Source organism: Ascidiella aspersa, chromosome 3 (genome assembly GCF_963924565.1).
Source record: "Ascidiella aspersa chromosome 3, kaAscAspe10.2, whole genome shotgun sequence".
Taxonomy (NCBI): domain Eukaryota; kingdom Metazoa; phylum Chordata; class Ascidiacea; order Phlebobranchia; family Ascidiidae; genus Ascidiella; species Ascidiella aspersa.
In genome coordinates this window covers 4,175,909-4,199,373 of record NC_139449.1, presented here as the reverse complement: position 1 = coordinate 4,199,373, position 23,465 = coordinate 4,175,909, and the positions used below count along the sequence as shown (strand labels likewise).

Sequence of the window (23,465 nt, the reverse complement as noted above, 5' to 3'; positions counted from 1 at the left end):
TTGTAACTGTGTATTTAAACCTAAAATAAAACAAAGTAATGTCCTGCCTATACACAATATTTAGTGGGGCCTAAGATGTGTCAAAGGTATCTGTAAGAACTTGGGTGGTGTCTACTTGTTTAATTGGAAAACTAGTGAATAAAAATCGATGCCTTAAATCTTGATCGTCATTAAGAGTTGTTCCGTTCATCTGTAGAGCGGATTAAATGGGGTGCTAGGGTAGGTTTCGAACTCGCGACCTATGGATTTGCACTTATGGCTCAGTGATACTTCAGCTATTGTTCTAACCCGCGAAAGATATTTCGCGTAAAGTTCAAAACAGCCATTCATTAATTTGCTAAAAGGTGAAGAACTAAACTAGATACAGAAGTAAAATTTGATCAAAAGAAAACACAGAATCACAAAAAATGTAAGGCTAAACATAAAAAATAATAAAAATTAAGTACACGCAAAAAGCCGTGGAAAGAAATTTCAAAAAATAATTTTTTTTTAAATGTGTCTGAACAAGCCGCTTGAAAATGTACTTAAAACATTAGAAAAATGCAGTTAATGATATTTGAAGATTTGCTTTAAAACGATTTTAGGCTGGGGCAACGCACAATGCTTGTGTGTCTGCAATTTTAGAATGAAGTTCAGAAGACAGGTCAAGTTAAACCATGATTAAATTTAAAAATGTATTACATAGATTATGTTTAAGTGTAAATTTTAGTAAACTATCGTAAACTATCTTATTTGCATTTAGCAATTTTTGGTCAATGTGTATTTTATTTAAATCATTAAACTTTATTAACATAAATTACATTTTGATTTTAGGAAATATAACGCTTTGGGGGAATCCCGAGCCAATAAAGCATTGACCTGATAAAATAAAACGTAATATAGTAAAGGTGGTTTTCAGAACGCAATCAAGCATAAAATCAGATTGTTTTTTTTGCTTTATCAGTTTGTTTTACCGATGTACTTCGCGTATTATGGGTTTACTTACTCCAGCAATTTAAAAAAAAAATACAATTCTTAATAATTGCTTTTTCGAAAAAAGCTTTTAACAAACGAAACATTTTATACATATTACAAAAGTTTATATTTTAAAATCGAATAAGATATGGTGCATAAATTCAACATAAGTCCATATAAAACCCACATTAGCAAAATTATTTGAAAACAACAAACATACAAGAAACGTTTTTACAATTAAAAAATAGAATAAATATTGTCATACTTGACCCACCCCCAACCCAAATGGTGTGCATTCATTTAATTAATTTAAACGCTGTGGTAGACTGCTTTGCTATAGGGCGCAAAATGTTTTAAGATGTTACTTAAAACAAAAAAGAATGCAGAAGTACAACTTACCTGGAAATGTAACTATTGTGATTGATTTTTATAGTACAATATAGGAAACATAAGTGCTGTCAATCCGAGTAAAACTGCAAACACACAACAGTCTATCATTAAATTTAAGTAGATTTAAAAATATTATACACTTTATTTGCCTAGCACTGTATTTGTTTGCACTAAACAACGTTCTTTGCCAATTAGGTAGCATTTAAAGACAGATACTATGGTATATAGTAGTATATAAATACAATAGTAAATAGTGGTAGTAGTGAAAACAACCATAAGCATGTTTTTATTGGAAAAAATGAAAAATAAATCTTGCACATAAAAAAGTTACCTTTGCACTAATCTCTTCATTTTTGTCTGATTCTTTAACTGGCAGAGTCGCGAAGCTGCCAGCATTCTGCCATAATGCTACAACCCATATTTAACATACCCAGTTGCAGCTTGGTCATTTATTTTGTATAAACTGAAATTAAACACCAGCGGAAAGTATAAGTATAAATTTGGCTTCATAGCCCATGATATATTTTACTTTAAAGGTGCCTGCGTTCATTTATTAAATTTGCTTTACTTTTGCCCAAATAATGCTTTTCTAATGTATTGTTTATTGTAGATTGTTTTATTAATAAAATGCTTTGAAAAAATAAAGACGATCATTTCTCATGGCGACGGCTCTTAGACTGTGGTTGCTACCGCATTTAAAATCCACAACTAGAGCAGTAACATCGCATAATTTTTCTGGACATATATCCGGTGACGTTCACCCTTCAATTTTAAACACCAGTTTGCCTAAAAATGGTGTAAAAACATTTTCACCATGCTGTACCCTGTTATCAAAACATTATGTACATTCCGGGCATGGCGTTCTATCAAAAAAGAAAACCTTTTCGACCCGAGAAAGGGTCACAGTTCAAAAGGACAGACCTGTGTTTACCAGACTTTACCAACGAAGAGAAAAATTTGACGCGAAAGTCAAGGGCTTTTTGGCAAAGTATACAATGGAGTATTTTGTCAACAAAACACCAGACAGTGTCAGGCCGTATTTGCAGCTCGCAAGAGTCGATAAACCTACTGGAACCCTTCTTCTGTATTTGCCCTGCGTTTACGGCATCACCATGGCAACACCGTCTGGAGAACTACCTAGCGCTTATTATTTAGGTAAGACTTTGTTAAGCTTTTCCAGTTGAAAGACGATTATGTTGTTGTGTGTAGATATTTTATAAAGAAATATGCGATGAAGCAAATTTTATATGTACTTGGTTTTGTTAACAATTTGCAAGCAATGGGAATTTTACCAATTATCACAAAGAATTGTACACAATTTAAAATGTGATTTGTTGTAAGCTTTTTTACCATATTTTTTTGACAGAACATGACATGTGTGGTAAAATTTACTTGAAAGAAGTTTGTTAATACAAAACAACAAGACAATTAAACACAATAAGACAAGCCATTGAATGAAATGTGTTAACTTTTACTGTTTTTAGTTTGTTTAAGCCAGTTTCTTCGGAAACAATAATTAACCGACTCTGTAATTTCAATACTATCACATTTTTTTAGTTCTAGCCATTAATTTAACGGAAAACTTTTTTTTTCGTAGTAATTTTTTTTTAAACCATTGAGATTATTCCATAATTATTTAAAAACATGTTTCTGAAAGGTTTATTCGGACTTGGAGCATTCCTAATGCGTGGAGCCGGTTGTGTAATTAACGACCTTTGGGATCAAGACTTCGATAAACAAGTCGACCGAACAAAAGGAAGGCCGCTCGCTTCGGGACAAATCAGTCAACGCAACGCAATCGCGCTTCTAGCGGTTCAGTTGTCATTATCCCTGGGCATTCTATTATCTTTAAATATGACAAGGTGAAAATATACTTTGCATGTATAAAAAATTTAGCTGATCATACTTTTTTATTTTAGTCTAATCTAGTATAACCAATAAATCACCATGTTTAGTCTATAGTTTATAAAATTCTTGAAATTCGTTATTACTTTTGAAATATATTTAAAACATTTCATTTACTAAAGTGCTATTAAAATTTTGTAAATCCTCTTTTTTTTTCTAAACTTAGATTTATTTCAATTATATTTACATTTGAATATACTTTGTTAAAACAAGCTCATTTAACTTTTAAAGTGTTATGACAGTGGATTTTTAATTCAGACAATTGATTAATCTTTATCTTTTGCCAAAAATACTGTTGAAATATGGTAAAATCTGGTATTTTTTATCTTCTATAAATAAACACATATTTAATAAAATCCTTTATTTATATATATTTAACTCGTTTAATACTCAAAGTGTCACGAAAACAATATAAAAGCATTTCACAAACAAAATCAATTATTTTTTGCAGTATTTTGATCGGAGTTGCTTCCATGGTCCCTGTGATCATTTACCCTCTTGCCAAGAGATTCACCATGATCCCACAAGCAGTACTGGGTCTCACAATCAACATCGGGGCTCTAATGGGTTATGCTGCGGTTGCCCCCACACCTGATTGGCTCACAATGTCTCTACTATACGGAAGCTGTTTCATGTGGACTCTATATTATGACACTGTCTATGCATTTCAGGTTCGAGCATTTAGTAAAATTGTAAAACAGTGCTTTTTCAAATGGTACTGTCAGCTATAGAGATAGACCGTTATATCGGTTTACTTAGCAATAATATCGGACGATATTTCGCACCTACCGATATCAGCAAATTTAGGTCGGTATTTTTGCAGATATTTTCTCATGAAAATTTTCTTATGAAAATATTGTATAGCTTTTCCTTGTATAGTTTTCCTAGACAAATTACTTATTTTTGGCCAAAAACAAATCGTCCAGCATCATGCGATGTTAATATGCAAAATAAGGGTTAAATAATAATAAGAAGGCCGGATAAACTAAAATGCTATTTGGATTTCAATTTTTATTAATTTAATTCATTACCATATCTCAAAAAAAATTGGTATCTGGTATCGGTTGGCAGAAACAGAAAAAATTGGTTATCTGTAGTTATCTGAAAAAGTGATATCGATCGATCACTAGTCAGCAATATAGTTTTAGGCGTTCGCAAAAGACAAGTTTTTTGTATTTCGAACTTAACCTATAGAACAGTGGTTCTCGACCAGGGGAGCACTAACCAATTCTTAGGAGACAAGTCCAACTACAACATTTACCTCTTTGTATATGTTTTTTAAAGGTTTTCTGCTGCTTGCTTGTTGTTTTTTTAAAACGGAAAAAAATTGTTCACGATTTTGAAAAATTTATCATTTTTTTGGCTTTAAGCTGCAGAGCCATTAGATTTGCGTTTAGATCAAGCTTGAGTCAATGCTCTTTTAAAGTTGCTCCCCAGCCCTGATGGTACTATATACTTTTATTATATATAGTGTTTTTTTGTATTTACCTAAACTACAACACTGCATGACTGACTGCAATTTATTTTTTTTTGAAAGGATGTACAAGATGACAAAGCAGCCGGAGTAAAGTCCATAACTTTGCTCTTCCAGAAGCACACAGAAGCTGAGAAGCTTGAAATGACAGTAGTTGAGAGGTATATATATATAAAATCACTGGGTAACGACCGATACATTGCTTTACTGACTGATTATATTGTCAGATTCTACCGATATTTTGGTCTCACCAAAGTCGGGCTGATTTTTTGTCAATATTTTTCCATGAATATATTATATAGCCTTTTCTTTAAAATAGACAAATCTCCCAGTTTTTGAACTTGCAAATCTGGCCCTATGCTTTCATTTTCGCAGCTGACTGATTAAACATGGAATTTGTTTTTCGATGTTCAGTAATATACAAAGTTAATGTTCAAATACAGGTTGTATATTGAAAAAAATGGATAAATACTGGATAAAATTGTATTATGTTCTATTTTAAAATGTAAATGATTGACATATCCAAAGTTATATAAAAGTTGGGCAACGAGGCAATAAACCATCTTGATAAATCTAACCATGAAAAACTACTGCAGTTGGCGACCCAACTAAAATTAACGCGACAAAAATTTGAGACCCTACCCATTGGTTGAGCAACACTGTTATAGATATTCAATTTGTTTCTTAACAGAATGCTGGAAAATAGCAGCGAACTGAACAAGATTTGGCTTTTTCTTTACACGAGCGTTTCTTTACACGTAATACTATTCAGTATGGCTGGAATGATGCAATACCTGGATGGTCCATTCTACCTAGCAGTAATAATTGGTTTTGGAAAGTCAATGATCGAGGTATACTATTTTTTAATTACTTTACCTAGGCATAATAAATATCTAATTTATATAAAAACTTTTTCTTAGTTAAAGCAAATAAAATATAAAAAAATCTATTCAAATAAAATTCATAAAAAATGTGTTTTAAGTTTTATGGATATCTTGTAAAAAAATTTTGACTTGTTACTTCTTGTTTGGCGAAAACTTACTGTATTTAGTTTATGCTCGCAGCTGTTTTATTTAGATTGTTTGGTATATGTTATAAACATTTTCTTTTGTAGGCCTCAGACGTTAATCCACACAGTCGACAGTCCTGTTGGAAGGCATTTAATAACAACCGCCATCTTGGATACATTCTAGCTCTCGGCGTAATCGTTGCAAAGTATTTGCAGCCGAAAAATAAGACCAAAAAAAGCGTTTAAAAATAAAGCAACCCCAGATTTTTTATTACATTTATTTTCGATAAGATAGAAATTTGTAACAGCAACATTGAATGAAGGTATAGAAGAATAAAAACAAAATACGGCGCAGGGGGTGGGGTGGGCATTAAGCGGCAAAAAAGTGAAAGACTGGTAGTAATGAGGTAACATAACGTTTTTTTAGCAAGTTGTGTACCGGTGCTATGCTCGGCGCGCTGTGTTCATAAAACTCCTGAAAGCAAGACCTTGGACGGATAGGACGACATACTGTCTATTACATAAAAAAAAACTTGGCACAACTAACCGACTAAAAGTTGTTACATGGCGTGTGAAATATGTATGCGAAAAAAGGGGAAAAAAGTTGGCATTTAAAAAGAAGCAGGCTGAACAACTTGAGCGACATGCGTAGCTTTTTTACACTATTTTTTTGGGAAATAAACAGTGACGGAATGTACAACAGCCGCAGGATATTTGCTAAACCATTTTTAAGTTGTGGCAATCATAATAGAGGTGCTGAAAGCACGTTGAGTACAAGTCCAGGTTAACCAGGCCCTTTTGTTAGAGGTTTTTACTGAGCGCTTTCCGGTTTCAATTCTTCGGCCTCGCTTAAACTGCCAAGTTCAAATATACTCGGGAATCTTTCGACGCTTTGCGCTTTTTATCGGACCCAGGGTGGGGTGTTGGGACCGGGGTGAAGCCGCGTTAGTTCCCGAAATATGCAGATCCGAGTTCAGTTGGTCCTCCAGAGAGTAGTCTGAGGTGACATGACAAAAAAAAAGTTAGAAAAACTTTAACAAAAAATATTTTTCTTTACATGTAAAAGCATTTCTTTTTCAACCAAATAAAAACATTTACTCATTTAGTAAAAAGTATTTGTTTAAAATGGAGTGTTGTAATGACTTCAGTCAATTACTGGAGTGCACTTAAAGTCACTGATTTTAAATTACTTTTTACTTGACGTCTTGAAATAAGGTGCTTTCATTAAACATTTCGTTTCTAAAATTGGGTTATTTATCTCACCGTTTCCACATGAAAAAACAATTTACTTGATATATATATTACCTTTTTGTTATTTTTTTTACCACAATCACACGAGTTTACTGTTTAATTTTTATTAATATAACTTGACTGCGGCGACTTATGACGACTAGGTCGTTTTTTGAAAAGGCCTGATTGGGACTTTGTTTACAACAATAAACAGGTGAAGAATTAAACACCAATGAGTCCAGTAATATAAAACATGCATTACAAGACGTAATTGCGTTTTTTACAAGGTGCAAAATGTAATGGAGTGTTTTAATAACCCCATAAAAACAAGGTCAACACAGTAGGTGGGTGGTTTCAAATTGCAGGTTTATTTGAAATTGGAGAACTGGCAAATTTTACAACGAAGAAAGCACATACAACCTCTACGAAAGGCATCCGCAGCTGAAAAGCAGTTTAATGGCTGCCAAAAATAAAACATTTCCATGACCTTGCACTTTTTTTGCAAACTAAATTATTTCATTATTCATTTTAAACTAGAAATAGATCTGTAAATAATTCAGATTGATAGCATTAACCACCATTCTTGTTTTAATGTCCACATGTCAACAATCTGCTGAATTTTGTTTTTCTTGAAATAGATTTAAAAAAAAATAACATTCCTTTTTAGAGATTGACCTACAGGCATACACACAATAACTTCATAGGTCTAGTAAGTAATATTATAAACGGTAACAAAGCATTCCCAAATAAAATATAAAACTAGGCCTATAGAATATGTTGCAAATCACTACCTAATGATTCGGAGAGTTTTCAAAAAGTAGAAGCATACTGACCATTAGGTTTTCTGTCATGTCTGCCAGTCTGGTTGCTTGCAGTGTATTGCGAATGCAGGTTTGTTCTTCCAAGTCCAGTTCGGCTCGGTTCACCTTGATTGGACTGCAATAACAACGTTCAAGTCAGGGGTTCTTAAACTAGGGTCCGTGAACTAGTAATAGAGGCCCATAAAAGCCTAATGGAAATATTAGTGTTTATTTTAAAAGTAATCCATTTTTAAAATAAGTTTAATTAAAAAATCTAACGATTTGCACTGAATGTAGACTCCATTACACTTTTTCTTGCCTACCGTGGTCCACGCGAAGCAAAAAAATGTAGGGGTCCGTGGTAAAAAAAACTGAAGCTTATCCGAAACAAAGTAATTTATTTACAAAACAATGACATTATTTAGACATTCTAACGCGGTGATTCACAAACTGAATCCTTTCAATGAATGATAAATCATATTGGCCGGAACACATTTATTTTATTGCTCTTTGTGTCAAAAATCATTTCGAAGGATAAGTACTGATGAACATAGCAGTGTTGTAATAACCAAACCCTTAGTGGGCTTTTTAAGGTAAAAAAATGACTTGAATGATTTCGGATTTAATAGAAAATAACTAAAAAACGATTTTCCACATCTAAATAAAATTAGGTTTTGAGTAATAGTAACATTGTAATGACTTGACTTAAGATGGCTTATGACCAGGTTTGAATTTAATAAGCATTTTTTTTAATAAAATTGGGTTATTTGTCTTATATTTTTCAAATAAATCAGCTTACTTGCTATGTATTGCATTTTGTTTTATTTTCTAGTTGAGTTATCGTTCAAAATTAACGTTTACTACGAGTTTTCCAATTTTGATAAGTTAGCATTCACTTTTTATGACTAGAACTGGAATTATTTAGAATTTTTATTTAAAAATACCTGACTCGGTCTTAGTTTTGTTACGAATAACTTGACTGGGACTATATCAGCAGTGTAAGACATTACTAATAATAATGTATCAAACCAATAGACACTTTTCTAAAAGCAAAAGATCAATATGCTGGATTAAAGAATTCCGCCTCGTTTAGTATACTTGTATATAGTTAACAAATAACAGTTTACAAAAATAGATATACAACTAATCACCTGATTACTAATATAAGGGAACTGCTGATTTAGATAAAGTGATTTGGAAGCAGATTTTTCTGCCTGGTGCATCGATGAAGGGGTACTGAGCAGTTTTTGAAAGCCCTTAGATTGACTTGATGATTTGTTCTTGCTTGCAAACGACTGTTTGTTGTCATTTGTTCTGCATAATGAGAATAAAATTTAATTCAAACTAATATTTATTTTTAAAAAAATTGTTTTTTTTTTAAAGTAAGATAATTTGGAATATAGAGTTATAGATATGTTTATCGTCAGTTGTTATAGCTTAAAAGCCTTGTCTTAAGACCAGTTAAGATGAAATTTTAAAATGGAAAAGGACTCCCAGGGGATAAATAAAGTAGTACCAGAACAAATATAAATGTCAAAATCTGTTAAAAGATAGCATGTTCTATCTTTTTACGTATTACAAACCTGCTATCCCAGAATGCAATATGCTGTTTCACTAATCCTGAAGATTGAATTGCATTTCGTTCACCGTCAACAAAATTTCCAACCTGAAAAAATAGAATTTGTGAGTTTATTCGTTGCATTTATACATTCTGTTAGTATTAATTTCAGTATAGGGATCCACCCAATATGCCTGTGCTTTGCAAATCTGGCGCTTTTATATCCTTAGAAAAAAATGAAATGGCAAAATACACCAGATTATGCATAATTGGTTTCTGTGATTTTTGTAGAAATTATGGAATATTTAAACGTCTTGGTTGAAACTGTGTTAACACAGAAAAGAGGTCCAACCTTGTTTTTTCTTCCCTTTTTCTTCTTTTTAATAAAAAGGCCATGGACTGACTTCGCTGCAGAAACAGCTCCATCTCTTCTGTAGGGGTCCCTTGAAACAAAAGCAGTAATTTGGTTGTTATAATTCAAACTAAGATAAACTGGTTATAGGGTTAAATCAGGAGTCAACTAACTTTTGTTCATAAAGGGCCGGGAAACTTTAAGGATTTATAATCGCGGCCCAGATATTAAACTTTTGAGTCGAACTTTTTTAAGTTGGTATTGTTAAATGAGGGAAATATAAATAGCTATGCAACAGATACTGTTGTAAGCCTCAATAAATTGTCGTTTATTTTAAAATTTCATACAAATTTATTTTTGAATTGCTTTGGCTAACATAAATAGGCCGCGGGCTGATAGAATTAACTGTTGTGGGCGTGATATAACCCGCAGGCCTTAGTTTGGCGACACATGGGTTAAATCAACAAATAACCTAAAAACGTGTTTACCGCTATACAAATAAACTGATGGATTGTAGGAGCAACATGTAAAAATTCTAAATAAAAACGAAATTAAATTGTTCCAACCAACTAAATTTTAAAAGACGTACAATGTTTTTGTACACAATTATTTAACAAAAAAAAGATTAAATAGTGCAGCCTACTAACATTGCATCATCATTCGGGTCATCATAAGCAAAATGCATCCTGGAATATGCCCTTGAAACATGAGAATTGACCTTCATGTCAGAATCCAACTGAGAATCTGGTAAAAAAAAGTCATAATTTAATACAATTTTATAACAAAATAATTTCACTTTAATGTATTATGCTTACACAAACTTTACCTAAAAATAGTTTATTTTTATTTGTCAAAATATACATTTATAATCTGTGTGGTAAATTAAAGAAAAGCATACCCAGTAAAAGATATTTTGCCTAGATATAATCATCATTAGTAATTTAAATAGACAGCCCAACATGTGTCTTTAAGAAAAATACTAATTTTTTTTAATACATATAGGCCTACAACCTTATATTTACAGTCAATGTGCGAAATAGAAACAAAACAAACGACAAAATTTAAACATTTTATAAGAAAGATGAACTAAGCTTGGCTTCGATATTCAAAAATTATTGTTTTCAGTCAATATCTTGAAATACCACAGTAGTGACTGTTTGTTCTTTCAGTTAACTTTTTTACAATGATTTTCTACAAAAATCGATTTTGTTGGTTTCGTTAAAAGTACTAAAATAAACCATTTATTTTTTGTCAGAAAAAAAAAAAAAAAAATAGGCAACATATATTCAAATTTCAGTAAAAAGCAGAAAAATAAGTAGTCAAATGCTAAAGCAGGAAAAAACGCAATAAACAGAAAGCCAAAAACCAAAATTAAGTATTTTAAATCAATAAATTACCATAGTAGTGACTCCTCGCCCTATGCTCTCTGTCCTTTGGAGTTTTCGGCAGAGTTCCGATTTGTTCGAAAGCGGCTCCTTTCAAGAGCGTTGCCGAGAGCCCAGTGAGATCGGAATGATGGTGGTTGTGGTAGAAATGCGACGACTGAGAGCTGTTTTCGGCCACGGTAGACATGGATGGCTGCACTGAGGTGTTTTTACCGGGATCGCTGCTGAAGTGATGGTGGCCACCGCTTCCATTGCTCGAGTTGGAATGATTTGAATCGAGGGATTCGTGTCGCTGAACTCCTGCATCAAAAATCAGATTGTATTTCAAGATTTCTTAAGGTTATACCTCTGTGGTTCTCAACCGTGGTGATGTAGCAGTCTAGAGTGCCATTTTTAACGCTCAATGGTGCCGAGAGATATTTTAAATTCTTTAGGTTCCGATTTTTGCTCTATTGGTAATCTTCTCGATACAATTTTTTGTGTACGATTAAAGTGCCAAAAATTAAAAAGGTTTTTTCAACCTTGTTGCACAATTTTTGTGCTGTTTCAATTTGTAAGGTTACAGTTAACCACTCGAAAAAAAGCAAAAATACGAGCAAGAGTGTTGCAAATTATTTATTATTTCTGTAGGCTGCCGTAAGACAAAAAAGGTTGTGCATCGTTCTTTTTATGTTCGTTACCCATGTAAGAACTAAATGAATTTCAATTAAACCCTTTTTTAAACCAATATTTTATGACCTTTAATCAAATAATGATAAAAATTAACAAGATTGACAACAACAACAACATTGTAGTTTTTGTGGCATTCTTAAGTGCCTGTATGAATATCAGTAAACCCCTTACTTTGAATAAACAATTTATGATCTTTATTTGCCTAATGATAAAATGTCACAAGAATGACAACAATAACATTATAGTTTTTGTGGCATTGTTAAGTTCCGCTATACTTAGACAAGAAAAACAAAATAACCGGTAAATTCAGTAAAGACAAATCCAATATTAAACAGACATAACGTTTCATGTAAACTAATTAATAAAAATTTGTTTTAGCCGTTCTTCTAATTAGCAATCATTACCAATTTTCATTACAAAAAGAGTAAATGTAAGTTTACATGTAAAACATTACTTAGCTAAATTTACTGCGTGGCTTTAGCAGCATCAAAGCTGACACTTTGATTCTTTACATTGATGCCTAAACTCCCATTATGGTCTTTTCATGTTCAGACTCTGGTTTACACAGTGAAAGACAAGGTTTTTGATTATTTACTTGAGATCGCAGACTTGTCCAAATCTGCCTTCTTGCCAAACACACTGGAACGGAATCTTTTCAGCTCCTTTTTGTAGCTTGCTGTCTCAGATACTTGTGTCTACAAATAATATGTCCATAATTTAAAACACCATTGTGTGTTAATTTTTGTAAAATTGAGTTAAAATTAATTTCTCTGACCTTGAAAAAAGTTTAAGTAGGCATATATAAAAAAAAATACAGGGATTATAAATGATACATAAAGGGCCAATCTTGCCAATTTTCAATTAAATTTTTGCAAGACAGGGCATGTCTATTCATAATAAGTTACTAGGCGTTAGAACATCCCTTGGCACACAGAACAATTTAAAAGATGTATATTTTTTTATTTGCTTTACGTACAGTATGATCTCTGTCGTTCTCCAAAGGAATGGAGGTCATGAAGCTTTTGACGCTTGTGATGAGTGGCTTTGAATGGAATTGCGATGCGGGAATTTGCGTGTAATTCTCTTCTCTTTTTTGCTTCTCATTTGTAAAGACGACGGATTTTGTGGCATATGTGGATTTAGAACTCTGCAAGCAGTTCGGGCAAAACATTACCAAGACAAAACAGATATACTAAACAACAACCATTAAAAAACTTTAGGAAAGCAATAATTGGTGAATTTCTCCATAAAAATGGTCTGCAGGTTTTTTTTCATACTTTTTCTTAATACTTATTCTAAATCCATTCATACACTTAAACATTTTACTGTATTAATTACCAAATATCAACTGCCAAAACGGAAAATGGAAATGTAGTAAGTATAGGTTTTTTTTAAATTTTGTTAATTTAAAGTTTAAATTACATATTCCTAGCAAAAACCTTAACAGCATTTGGTGAGTCTTTTGCTGACTTTTGTGAAGCCCTTGGTTGAACAACTTGTACACCTAAAAAGAATAAGGTCAAATAAAATTTCATTAACAGTTTTATTCACTTATTTTTTTTTTAAGCGAGGTATTCAAGCATAAAAAATTTGAGAAAATTATATAAATATTGCAAATCACAGGATAGCACACAGGCCCAGTTAAAATAACACAGGATATGCACACTGCACAGTATCAAAACACTGTGTGGTTTTTGCACAGTCATAACAAGGTGGTCTGGCTTCTTATAACAACAAGTGAATCTCCTGTTCATGCTCGGCTTAGCTGAGAGTTACATTTGCTGATAGTTACGAGCAATTTCCAGTAGCAAGTACGAATTAAATACCGTTGAAATTTCTGAAAATTATGGCTGTCATGAAAATTAAAATCCATATCACAGAGCTGCCACTTTTATATGTAAGGAAATTTTCTTATACATTAATATTATAATGAAGATTCTTTCTTTAAATTAAATCAATATTTAAACTATTTACCACAAAAACGCATTATGCCCGAAGTGTTAAAAATTTTCCAAAATAGTTTGACATTTTTAAATGTAACATTTTGCTATTGCACTCATAGCGGATTTCACATAAGTCATCAATAAATGTGCAACATAATTTATGTAACACAGTCCTAGTTACCATATAAGCAAGAGGCCATAGAATCCCAAAACTATGTTTTTTATGTTTTATGCAATTTTTTTAAATTATTGTTATAGCTTTTCCATTTCAATGGAAACTTTTTTAACCTATATGTGCGAAAAAAAGTTTTAAAAGGCGAAATGGTTGGCTCAGTGATAACAGGCAACAGCTGTTATCTAAGAGTTCACATTTTTTATCTAATTAATACGCATGTTTGCATTGTCTAGAAAATAACGCCCTGGAATTTTGAAAGTTTTGGAATGTTTGCCAATTTAACACCAAACTGGCATTCCATTTTTTAAACAGCATAATATGTGTATTGTTTTCTCAGAAATGATGTTGTTTATCGTTTTTCTTCGAACAATGTAAATATATAATCTACAGGTTTATACCTTGTATAGTTGGCATTAGGCGCTCCTCGAAAGTAATCTTCTCTTCAATAACGGGAGATGAACAACTACTCGAGTCCGAGTTGCTCTGTTTTCCGTGGGTACCTTTTGTTGTGGTGCCACCTCGTGGAGATGACTGCTGGACTGGGCTCCGAGACTTTGGCGTTGAACTGGCCAACTTAAAACTGTTGTTGTAGCCCAGGGAGGACTTGCACTGTCTGTATAGGTTTTCCTTGTTATTGTTTCGTTTCATCGTTTTTTCTCGGTCAAAGTCTTCCTCACTACTCGGAGAGGAACCTTTGTGCGCTCGCGAAATATCGTTGTCCGATCTTTTTCCGCGAGGAGACATCCTACTTTCCTGACGTTCGGAATTCTCGATTTTGCCATCATCGTAACCGACAGATTGAAACTTCAAAACTCCTTTACCGACACTTGACTTTTTGGCGGCCCACATTGTCGGGGTGTTATCGGTCTGTGTTGGGTTGTCCCCGTTTGCTTGGTACAAGTTTTTACTTTGCATCGTCGAGTGTTTTGACGGTCGTGGCGTTTTAGGGTCTTCGCCTTCAGTGTGTATTTTCGCCTCACTCTGAGCTTTGAGCATTGACAGCAGTTTACCCTTTTTTGACTTTTTTGTCGCGGCAGAAACCGTGTCTTGCTTGCGAGTGTCGATAACGTAGCCCTGCTTGGAAGCGTCGTTTTGCTGAAAATTGAGCAGATCGATGTTGGACGGAACTTGGGTAATGTCGCAGTATTCGCCTTCGTTTTCGGGGTGGTGTCGTGTCTTTTTCTCTAAAACATAATAATTCAAATTTTTTAGAGATAATTTTAGAGTTGTGTGTGCTGTTAAAAATCACAGATATATGCATATACCTGAATACATTTGATGTAAAATTTGTATATTTATATTTAGAATGAGTTTTTTTTGCTTTTTTTCACGATTTAGTTTTTAGTCAAGCTAGAAATTAAAGAATTATTATCAATTAAAAACAACTGAATTTCATTTACGTTTATTTTGTCTTGTGAGATTGCCACTTTTTGCTGCCTCAGTAAATGCTTCATAGCGCTTGTCTTTTAATCTTTCAATCTGAAAAAAAAATTAAATAATTTATACCAGAGATACACCATAGAAATGAGGTAATGATTGGAAAATTCGTCTACAGTTAATAACATTAAGTAGTCTGACAAATTTCGACAAAAGTTTGGCAAACTTTTATCAATATTTTTCAATTTGACAATTTTATTTAGACAGCAACTTTTTTTTGGTAACTTGCACTCTTGCTTTAAATCAGATAAAAATTTAAACTATTTGAACACAAAAACATATTTTTCAAGTTTTTGCGGGTGTTTAGTTTCAAAATAGTTTTATTATTTTGGCATTGAACTGTTTACCATTTTTTTCAAAAACTGACATTGTCTGTTTTTTATACACAAAATATAATATTATATATATATATAATAAATATTGCTTTGTCATATATTGCTTTGTCATATATTGCTTTGTCTTTTATCAGAAATAAGTCATGTTTTTTACCTGTTTTTTAATAAAAATGAGAAATATATAAAATACAAAGTTTATCACTTGAATGGCTGGCACAAAACACTTCAGAAAATGCATGAAAAATAACCTACTCTGAAGCAGGGGTGTTCAAGGCAGTTGGCAGTGGAGAATCTTTTGTTGGGATCCATGACCAGGGTATTTGCCATGAAGTCGATCATGACACTGTTTATGATTCCCTGATATCGTTTCTCAAGCGTGACTGGCCTTCCCAACATGGGAAACTAAGTAAAGAAAAGAAAAAAACATTTAAAAAAAGTGAAAACAAAACTAGTCTAATTTGAAATCTTATGCAAAACAGTGGCATGTTATATTTGTTGTACATTAAAGTATTCCTGTTTCTTAACATGTTTGAAAGAATTGGCAGATTAAGTTAAAAACACCAACACATTTGAAAAAAACTTTTGCAATCTTAGGAACATATTAAAGCAAAGCAGGTTTGTTAAAGCAGGTTTGTCAAATAAAAAATGCAGTAAGACTGTATATAAGTAGTAGAAATATTTATTTAATTACATTATCTGAAATTCAAAATAAATACTTCATTTGGTCAATTTCAAGTCATTTAATTTATATAGAAAACCTTATTACAAAGTGAAATCAGTTTTCTAGTTACTAGCTACTATCATTATAGCAAAACTAAAAAAAAAATAAATCTTACTCTCTGTGAGTTGTTTTGTACTGAAAGAGTCATGGCTTTTGCATCAAATACCTTTAATCCGTTGAATCGATGATTCATAAAAAGGGCCTTCATTTGTTGAGGTGGCAGCGTCCCAAGAATTTTCTGGATCGTGAAAAGCTGATCAATCTCGCTTTCACCGGGAAAAAGAGGTTGTCCGTCGCTCAGTTCCCCCAAAATACAACCGATAGACCAAACATCAACACCTTTGTCATATTTTAAGCTGTAAAGGCCAAAATATATGGTTATCATTTGAATTTAAGCATTGTGACTATTGAACTTAATATTTTTGAACAGTTAAAAAGACGTTAGTTTTTTATAAAAAACATATTTTAAACTGCCGGTGTTGAAATAATTGGTCATCACTTGATTTTAGGCCCAGTTAACTACTTTATTTAAAGTTTTAAACAGCCAATAAACATAACTGCTTTATAAAAATAGATTCAAAAGTTCATTGTTAGGAAAAAACAATGGTTAGGAACCCAATTTTGAACAATGTTATAAATAATTGAATTTGTTTGAATATTTGGTTTACAAAAATGCAGCATATGTTTAACAGATATGTTTGACAAAAAAATCACTAAAATCAGGTCTCGTATTAATTGGCCAAATGTCAGCGCCTCTGTCAAATTTTAGGCTGCAAAACTTAAATAATAATTAATAAATTTATTTTAAGCATTGCAACTGATATATTTTATGTTGTTTAACCAACAAAACATGATTGCTTTATAAAAACATGTTTTTAAAAATGGAAATAAATGTAAGGAATCTAATTTTGAGCAATGTTATAAATAATTGAATAGATTTTATTATTTGGTTTAACAAAAATGCAGCATATGTTCAAACAATAAACAGGCATTGCTTTGAAAAAATGCATTAAAATCAGGTTTTATATTTATTTGGCCGTTTTATATTTATAATGCCAGCATCCCTTTAATATACAAAACTTACCCTAATTAAAACCAACATGACACTTATGCTTTAGAAATCAATATTGAGACACATTCTATGCTGTCTCAATGTCAATAACACTTGTGAGATAAAATATCTTCGATAATATTTTTTTGGAGAGTGCCATGATATTTACATTGAACATGCCACATTTCTTTTACACATAACTTTGCGGTGTGACATTGTTAAACGTTTTTTTTAATTGCATACTATTATGTACTCAACTAACAAGTCTATTTAGTTAACAATAGAATTTATTTTTAAATTGCCATTTAAATACTATTTTCTTACAAAAACAAGAAATAGGGATGATGTAAAACAAAGTCATAGATCTCTTTTTTTAGTCTAAGAAAAACTAGAACTGAGTTTAACATCATCTGGCATAACTTAATCTTTGCAAAATAAAACAAATTGGAAAGTATATTACGTTTTAACTTTCAAGTACAATACCGGAGTTTTAAACTATGTTTTTTTTAAACTAAATAATTTAGACATAAGTTAAATAATTACGTCTTTCTAAATTCATATTGCTGTAACTGCATTCATTTTTTTTAAGAAACATTACTGAAAAACTTAGCTATTTTATAAAATCATGGTTAGTTTGGTAAATGAAAGTACTCAGACCAGGAAACCACATAACATGCCCAAATGTGGTGGCAGGCAAAATTCTGACACACCCTTTTAGTTTGCACGCAATGCTGTTTTTAAAGTTAATCAAGACAACGCCCAATTTTTGACAGGCTAAGTTTTAACACCTCATATAGCAAGCTTCTGGCAAGGGGCAATATCAACAGGGTTGGTTTATTTAGTTAAGGTGTTTATTTAAATTTGTGGCTGCTTCAACTTAAATGTTGTATTGTTATTTCTTTATTCAGTTATTTGTTTTTTTAGGTTACACAGTGAAATCAATCATGCTTAGTTTACAAGCTTATTCAAACTTGTTTATAATTCTTCTTAAGAAATATGACATTTCTATTACCATAAAAAGAGCCACATTTTTGTGAGCTACTGCGCAGAGTTCAGCTTTAAAACACCACAGCTATTAAACAAAATTTTGAAAGATATTTCAATGTGAAGCAACAGCTAAAGCCACATATTTTTTAACAATTTTAATCCAACATCCTTGAAATAGAATACTTGTGTTGTAAACATTTAAAATGAATCATTTGCACAATAACTTAAGTTTGAGTTAAGTCTTTAAAATAAATACCAAGTTATTTCCAAGTCAAATCACTTAAATCAAAATAAAACCATAAACCTTTAAAATTTTGTAAACTTGTCCTATATAAGCAACAAGTCAATTAAAAAATGTAACATCTAATTGTTTTAAGTGCAAATCTATAAATAAATAGATCAATTTTATAAAATAATGTTAAATGAAAACACTTATTTTTAACTTATGCCATCTCAATAACAAAGTCCAAGTTAAGTCTTTTGTCCAAAAGACTTAAGTCGAGTCAAGTCATTATTTTACCACCACGACTTAAGTCAAGTCAATTAAAATTAAAAAAATAGTGACTTAAGGGCACTTTAAATGAAATAAGTCATTACAACACTGGAATACCTACCCTAAAAGCAGCTCCGGAGATCTATACCACCGTGTTGCCACATATTCGGTGTAAGCTGAACCGTGACTTGAGAGAGAAACGGGTCGCGCAAAGCCAAAGTCACACAGCTTTAGTGTTCCTTCTTTGCTGATCAGGAGATTTTCTGGCTTGATGTCACGGTGAATAACGTCGTTCGAGTGACACCAATGCACGGCCTTTACAAGCTGGTAAATGTAACTCCTGCAAATATAGAATTTTTTTTTAGAAATTATTTTAAGTGAACTAGAGCTGTTAAAAGAAGTTTGTTATTGCGAAATTGGGATTGGACTTTTTTCAAAACAAAAAAATTGTCTGTTATGGTTCACAATAAAACTTGTACCCAATGAACTAGACTGTTATTAGACATTTGTTTGGTGAAACTGGTCTTAGCTTGTAAACTTGCATCATAGGTCAACAGTAGACATTTGTTGTTTGTGATTATTTTTTTCCACAGTATGATATTTTGAATGAGGTAGATTACCTTTAACTAATGTGTTTTCCAAGGACTAATATCAGAAAAAAATTTGCCAAACAATTACAAATTCAATTAAAGTTTTACATTTAAAGTATTTATCAAAACAGAAAAACAAAGCAAATTTATTTTCGAAATTTTAACCATGAGCTGTTTTCCTTGACTATTTGTAATAAGAAAAACGAATAGGCAATATTATTAGACCATATAATGTTGCGAAACAGTAATTTAAGTTTCTTAAGATATAAATATTTAAAAAAAAACTCATTATGATTTAAAGTAATTGTGCACTTTAGGCAAGAAAATATTTATAACTTCATCATGGATAAACAATTACAACTTTGACAGCAATACTTTGTACCCAAAGTATTTTCTCCCTATAGATATTAAAAATTCTTTGCTGTGAGACAAACCTCTTGTGTTTAAAGTTTGGCATGTATAATAGATAAAGGTGACAGCGTTCATCTAAATTTGTGGTCAAATACAGCCATTGTTTATTGGGCGTTGTTAGACACGCAGAGCCCGACACAATGCCAAAGTAAAGAGGGGTTCTGCAGGGAGATATCTTCAGTCAATTGTCTCCATTAAGCGCCATATGTTGGTAACAATAAACAGGAACAGACCTGCCCTGTGTGTTTCTTATTTGAGGCTACACACAACCAGTTCTGTTCCACTAAGACACACAGTCTCCATGGCAAACTTGACAATGGTTTATGACTTTGGATTGCCCGATCAAACAAAGATTACCGTACGTGTTTCTTTGGCAAACAGAAAAAAACATAAATTCTCACCCTGTCTGCATTCCTTAAGCCCTCATCACTCACCAATGTTTTTTCATGACTGCTCACTAACTGTCTAATATATCTCAATGCTAATAACATTTTTAAGTAGTTTTTATTTTTGATAGAAATACTCCCACATAGCTATTTTCAACATATATATTCTGTGCTTACCTGACATGTTCTTCTGAAACACCATTTGGCTTTTCCTCCAATATTTCCAACATATTCTAGAAATATCAAAAATCAATTTTATTCACGAAAAATCTCTTTGGGGGTATTTTTGCAGTGGGCCGAAAAATTACTTTACTTTCAAAATATGCACATTATTTAAGGGCTGAAAGCTAATAAAAAAGTAGAATGTTTTGTACAACGAATACACAAAAATGCAATAAACAAGTTACCCTTTCAACATATTCAAAGACCAGATAAAGTTTGCCCCTTCTTCTAAAAGCTTCCTTTAGTTCCACTATGTTTTCTTGCTTGAGAGATTTGAGCATTCGCAGCTCACGCAAAGTTGTTCTTTGAACATCTTCGCTGTCTGTAACCGAAAATGAATATTTGTAAAAAGTTAAATTAAATGAATAACAAATTTTGTCATAAAAGATTTAATATATTTTTAACAGCAAACTACCATTAAAGAAAATACCAAAAATTTATCAGCTAAAAGTAAACAATATAGCTGTTTTGGATGAAATATAGAAGTGAAATTTTATAATAAAAATGGCATAAATTACTTTAAAATTTTAAAAGCATACATTGATATTCTTCTACACTATTTTGTAAGTATTGCATGTTAAAGGATTTCTTAAACTAGGGCAAACTATATAAATAAAACAAGTTTCTTTTGTCACCTTCTTTGTCTTTAAATTTCTTTATTGCAACCAATTCATTTGATTCCTAAAAACAGAAAAACATGTGTTACAACCTTTATAAAAATTGTACAAATATTATAAGGTGTGTATATTTTTGTGCAAAAGCTTTTATCCAAATACTCAATAACAGCTTAAAAGGAAGATAAGGCAACCAGGCCGGGAGCGACTCTTTTGTTGTTGGTGAGCATTAGAGACAATACATTCCACGCTTTCTGTGGGGCCTCAGACCCATTCATGGAACGCCAAGCGTGAGTGTGTATTTCCCAACTGAGAGATTGTTGACATACTTGATAGCACACAAGGAAGGGGACTCGCAGTGTACGCCGACATTTAAATGCCACACTTCATCCTTTATTGGGAGGCTTGAAGTTACACTAGCGAAACCAAACTTTATTGAGTGACAAAGATAACTAGATTCGTAATTACCTGGTATTGATTTATTATGTTTCAAATAATTATTACTATTGATACATTGGAATTTTGGAATTAAAAATAAAAGACCAACAACCTGTTTCGTCAGACGCACACTCGCAGGTGGCTTACACCTCGCTCCTCGTTTTTGCTGTGCACCTTTTTATCTATTTTTTTGCGACGCTTGTTATGCACTTTTTTATCATTCTTATCATTTCTTGGTGCGACCAAAGTGTGTATAAACGGGTGCAACCGATGTGGCCTTCATATCACTGATGATGGCATTAGAAATTGCCGAAACGTTTGAAAATAAAGCATGTCGCTTTTAACGTCTATTTGGGCCGTTATTTTCACCATTAAAAATAAAAGACATATTCATAAAATCCAACCCAGATCTTTCACGCAATATAATTACCAACCCAAAATAACTTTGTTGAACAAAATACAATAATATTTTCAATTTAACATTTTTAATGTGAAGATTAAAATAAGCTTGTCAACAAATAAAAAAAAATATTCCTTTGAAATATGATAATAGCAAAGCTTTTCTACATGTATTATGCTAAAGTTTATAGACTATCATACTGTTCAAATAAACACAATTTATTGTATGTTACCTTATGCTTGCATTTCAGAACCACTCCATAAGCACCTAGAAACATAAAATTTTATTATAAAAGAGTTTAAAAAGAAAGTAGTTAATTTAAAAAAATGTGTATTATAAAAATATACTCCCAACAAATTGCAAACATTCTGTACTATTTAAGCAGACTTTACCAAGCGAAACATATTTGGTATAAAGGGTTTATAAACCTATACTTTTTATTTTGATTAAGTTTGCGATACGAATTTGTTTTAGTCTAGAATAAAAATATAAGTTCTTTGGAATTTTTGTGTTTTAAAAAAGTATATAATTACCACAACACATATTTGTCTTACACTAAAAAAATAACCAAAAGAAGTACTAACTTTACAAAAGTAGATTACAATATTTGGGCAGACCTGGCTGCATTCCAAATTTGTGGCTACCAAAGATTTGCGCCAAAATTTCTTTTGGCCAGAATCCTACGCCAAAATAGGATGATATATAATATAAATATATTCCATAAAGGCTAGTGTTTATTTGTTAATTCACTACAAGCATTTCATGCCAAAGATCTTTGGTGGGAAGGCACTGGAATGCAATCAGGTGGGCAGACTCACCAAAGTTGGACTTTTGTCTCTGCTTTATATTTTAATTATAAAATGTTATCTACCTTCACCAACGATGCCAAGCACATTGTACTTGTTCATTGGATCTTGCTTGTTTTTATCCAGCACAACCATTTACTTGGATTTCAAAGTATTTTAATCAAGTGTCACATCATTTTGTATTCTGAAATAAGTTAAAAGGTCATTTGGGACACAATTCCAAAATTAAATTTTACAAACACCTTTTAAAATCATAAAATAGTTTGTTAAATGGTTAGCGAATTTATGCAAATATTTTAGTTTGGTCTCAGCATTGTGTAAAATCTTGCTAATTTATCGAAACTACCACATTCATTACAAAATTTTGACTCAAGCGATTTATACTAATACTCTTTAAACAACAAAATGTAAAAAATGCATGAAATATTATTCCTACTACATAACTAAAAAACTACAATACTGCATTTTAACATAATTTTTTTCAGATTCGAGTTCCCTTTGGAGAAAATTCACAATTATTTTGAGTTTACAACAAAGTTATTTTCGACTTTCTCGCTTTCTTTATCTCTGCCGTGATATTTGCAGAAACTTAACGCAACGCTGCTTTCCTGGCAACCGACGAAACTAGGCCAACATTGTTTCGCCAGCGCCGCTGGTGGAATTTATTCATTTCACTTGAAATGTACCAAATACTGTTATTTAAGAAATTTCAACATCATAGTTGCAC

At 32.0% G+C, this 23,465-nt stretch overlaps 2 protein-coding genes across 2 annotated transcripts; one reads left to right on the top strand and one right to left on the bottom strand.

Moving 5' to 3' along the window:
* The first annotated feature begins 1,960 nt into the window (after positions 1 to 1,960).
* Positions 1,961 to 6,001, top strand: LOC146158160 (4-hydroxybenzoate polyprenyltransferase, mitochondrial-like). Its single transcript, XM_083383556.1, has 6 exons — positions 1,961 to 2,499; positions 3,002 to 3,206; positions 3,701 to 3,920; positions 4,787 to 4,884; positions 5,415 to 5,574; positions 5,838 to 6,001. The coding sequence occupies exons 1-6, from the start codon at positions 2,004 to 2,006 to the stop codon at positions 5,976 to 5,978; spliced, it is 1,320 nt and encodes a 439-aa protein (XP_083239682.1). The 5' UTR covers positions 1,961 to 2,003; the 3' UTR covers positions 5,979 to 6,001.
* Positions 5,988 to 22,924, bottom strand: LOC146158159 (uncharacterized). Its single transcript, XM_083383555.1, has 20 exons — positions 22,804 to 22,924; positions 22,165 to 22,199; positions 21,116 to 21,161; positions 20,666 to 20,802; positions 20,436 to 20,491; positions 18,993 to 19,211; positions 16,507 to 16,696; positions 15,872 to 16,021; positions 15,248 to 15,326; positions 14,246 to 15,031; positions 13,169 to 13,233; positions 12,706 to 12,876; positions 12,325 to 12,424; positions 11,070 to 11,357; positions 10,320 to 10,416; positions 9,673 to 9,763; positions 9,346 to 9,428; positions 8,914 to 9,076; positions 7,796 to 7,898; positions 5,988 to 6,729 (listed from the first exon to the last, which is right to left on the bottom strand). The coding sequence occupies exons 1-20, from the start codon at positions 22,871 to 22,873 to the stop codon at positions 6,596 to 6,598; spliced, it is 3,063 nt and encodes a 1,020-aa protein (XP_083239681.1). The 5' UTR covers positions 22,874 to 22,924; the 3' UTR covers positions 5,988 to 6,595.
* Positions 22,925 to 23,465: the final 541 nt, after the last annotated feature.

Excerpts from the sequence above, each read along its gene's own strand:
- LOC146158160 (XM_083383556.1), top strand. The coding sequence starts at position 2,004 with ATGGCGACGGCTCTTAGACTGTGGTTGCTACCGCATTTAAAATCCACA. Across the intron at positions 3,921-4,786 it reads ACACTGTCTATGCATTTCAG|GATGTACAAGATGACAAAGC; the intron begins GTTCGAGCATTT and ends TTTTTTTGAAAG. Across the intron at positions 4,885-5,414 it reads GAAATGACAGTAGTTGAGAG|AATGCTGGAAAATAGCAGCG; the intron begins GTATATATATAT and ends GTTTCTTAACAG.
- LOC146158159 (XM_083383555.1), bottom strand. The coding sequence starts at position 22,873 with ATGGTTGTGCTGGATAAAAACAAGCAAGATCCAATGAACAAGTACAAT. Across the intron at positions 13,234-14,245 it reads CCTAATGCCAACTATACAAG|GTGTACAAGTTGTTCAACCA; the intron begins GTATAAACCTGT and ends TATTCTTTTTAG. Across the intron at positions 6,730-7,795 it reads ACATGACAGAAAACCTAATG|ACTACTCTCTGGAGGACCAA; the intron begins GTCAGTATGCTT and ends ATGTCACCTCAG.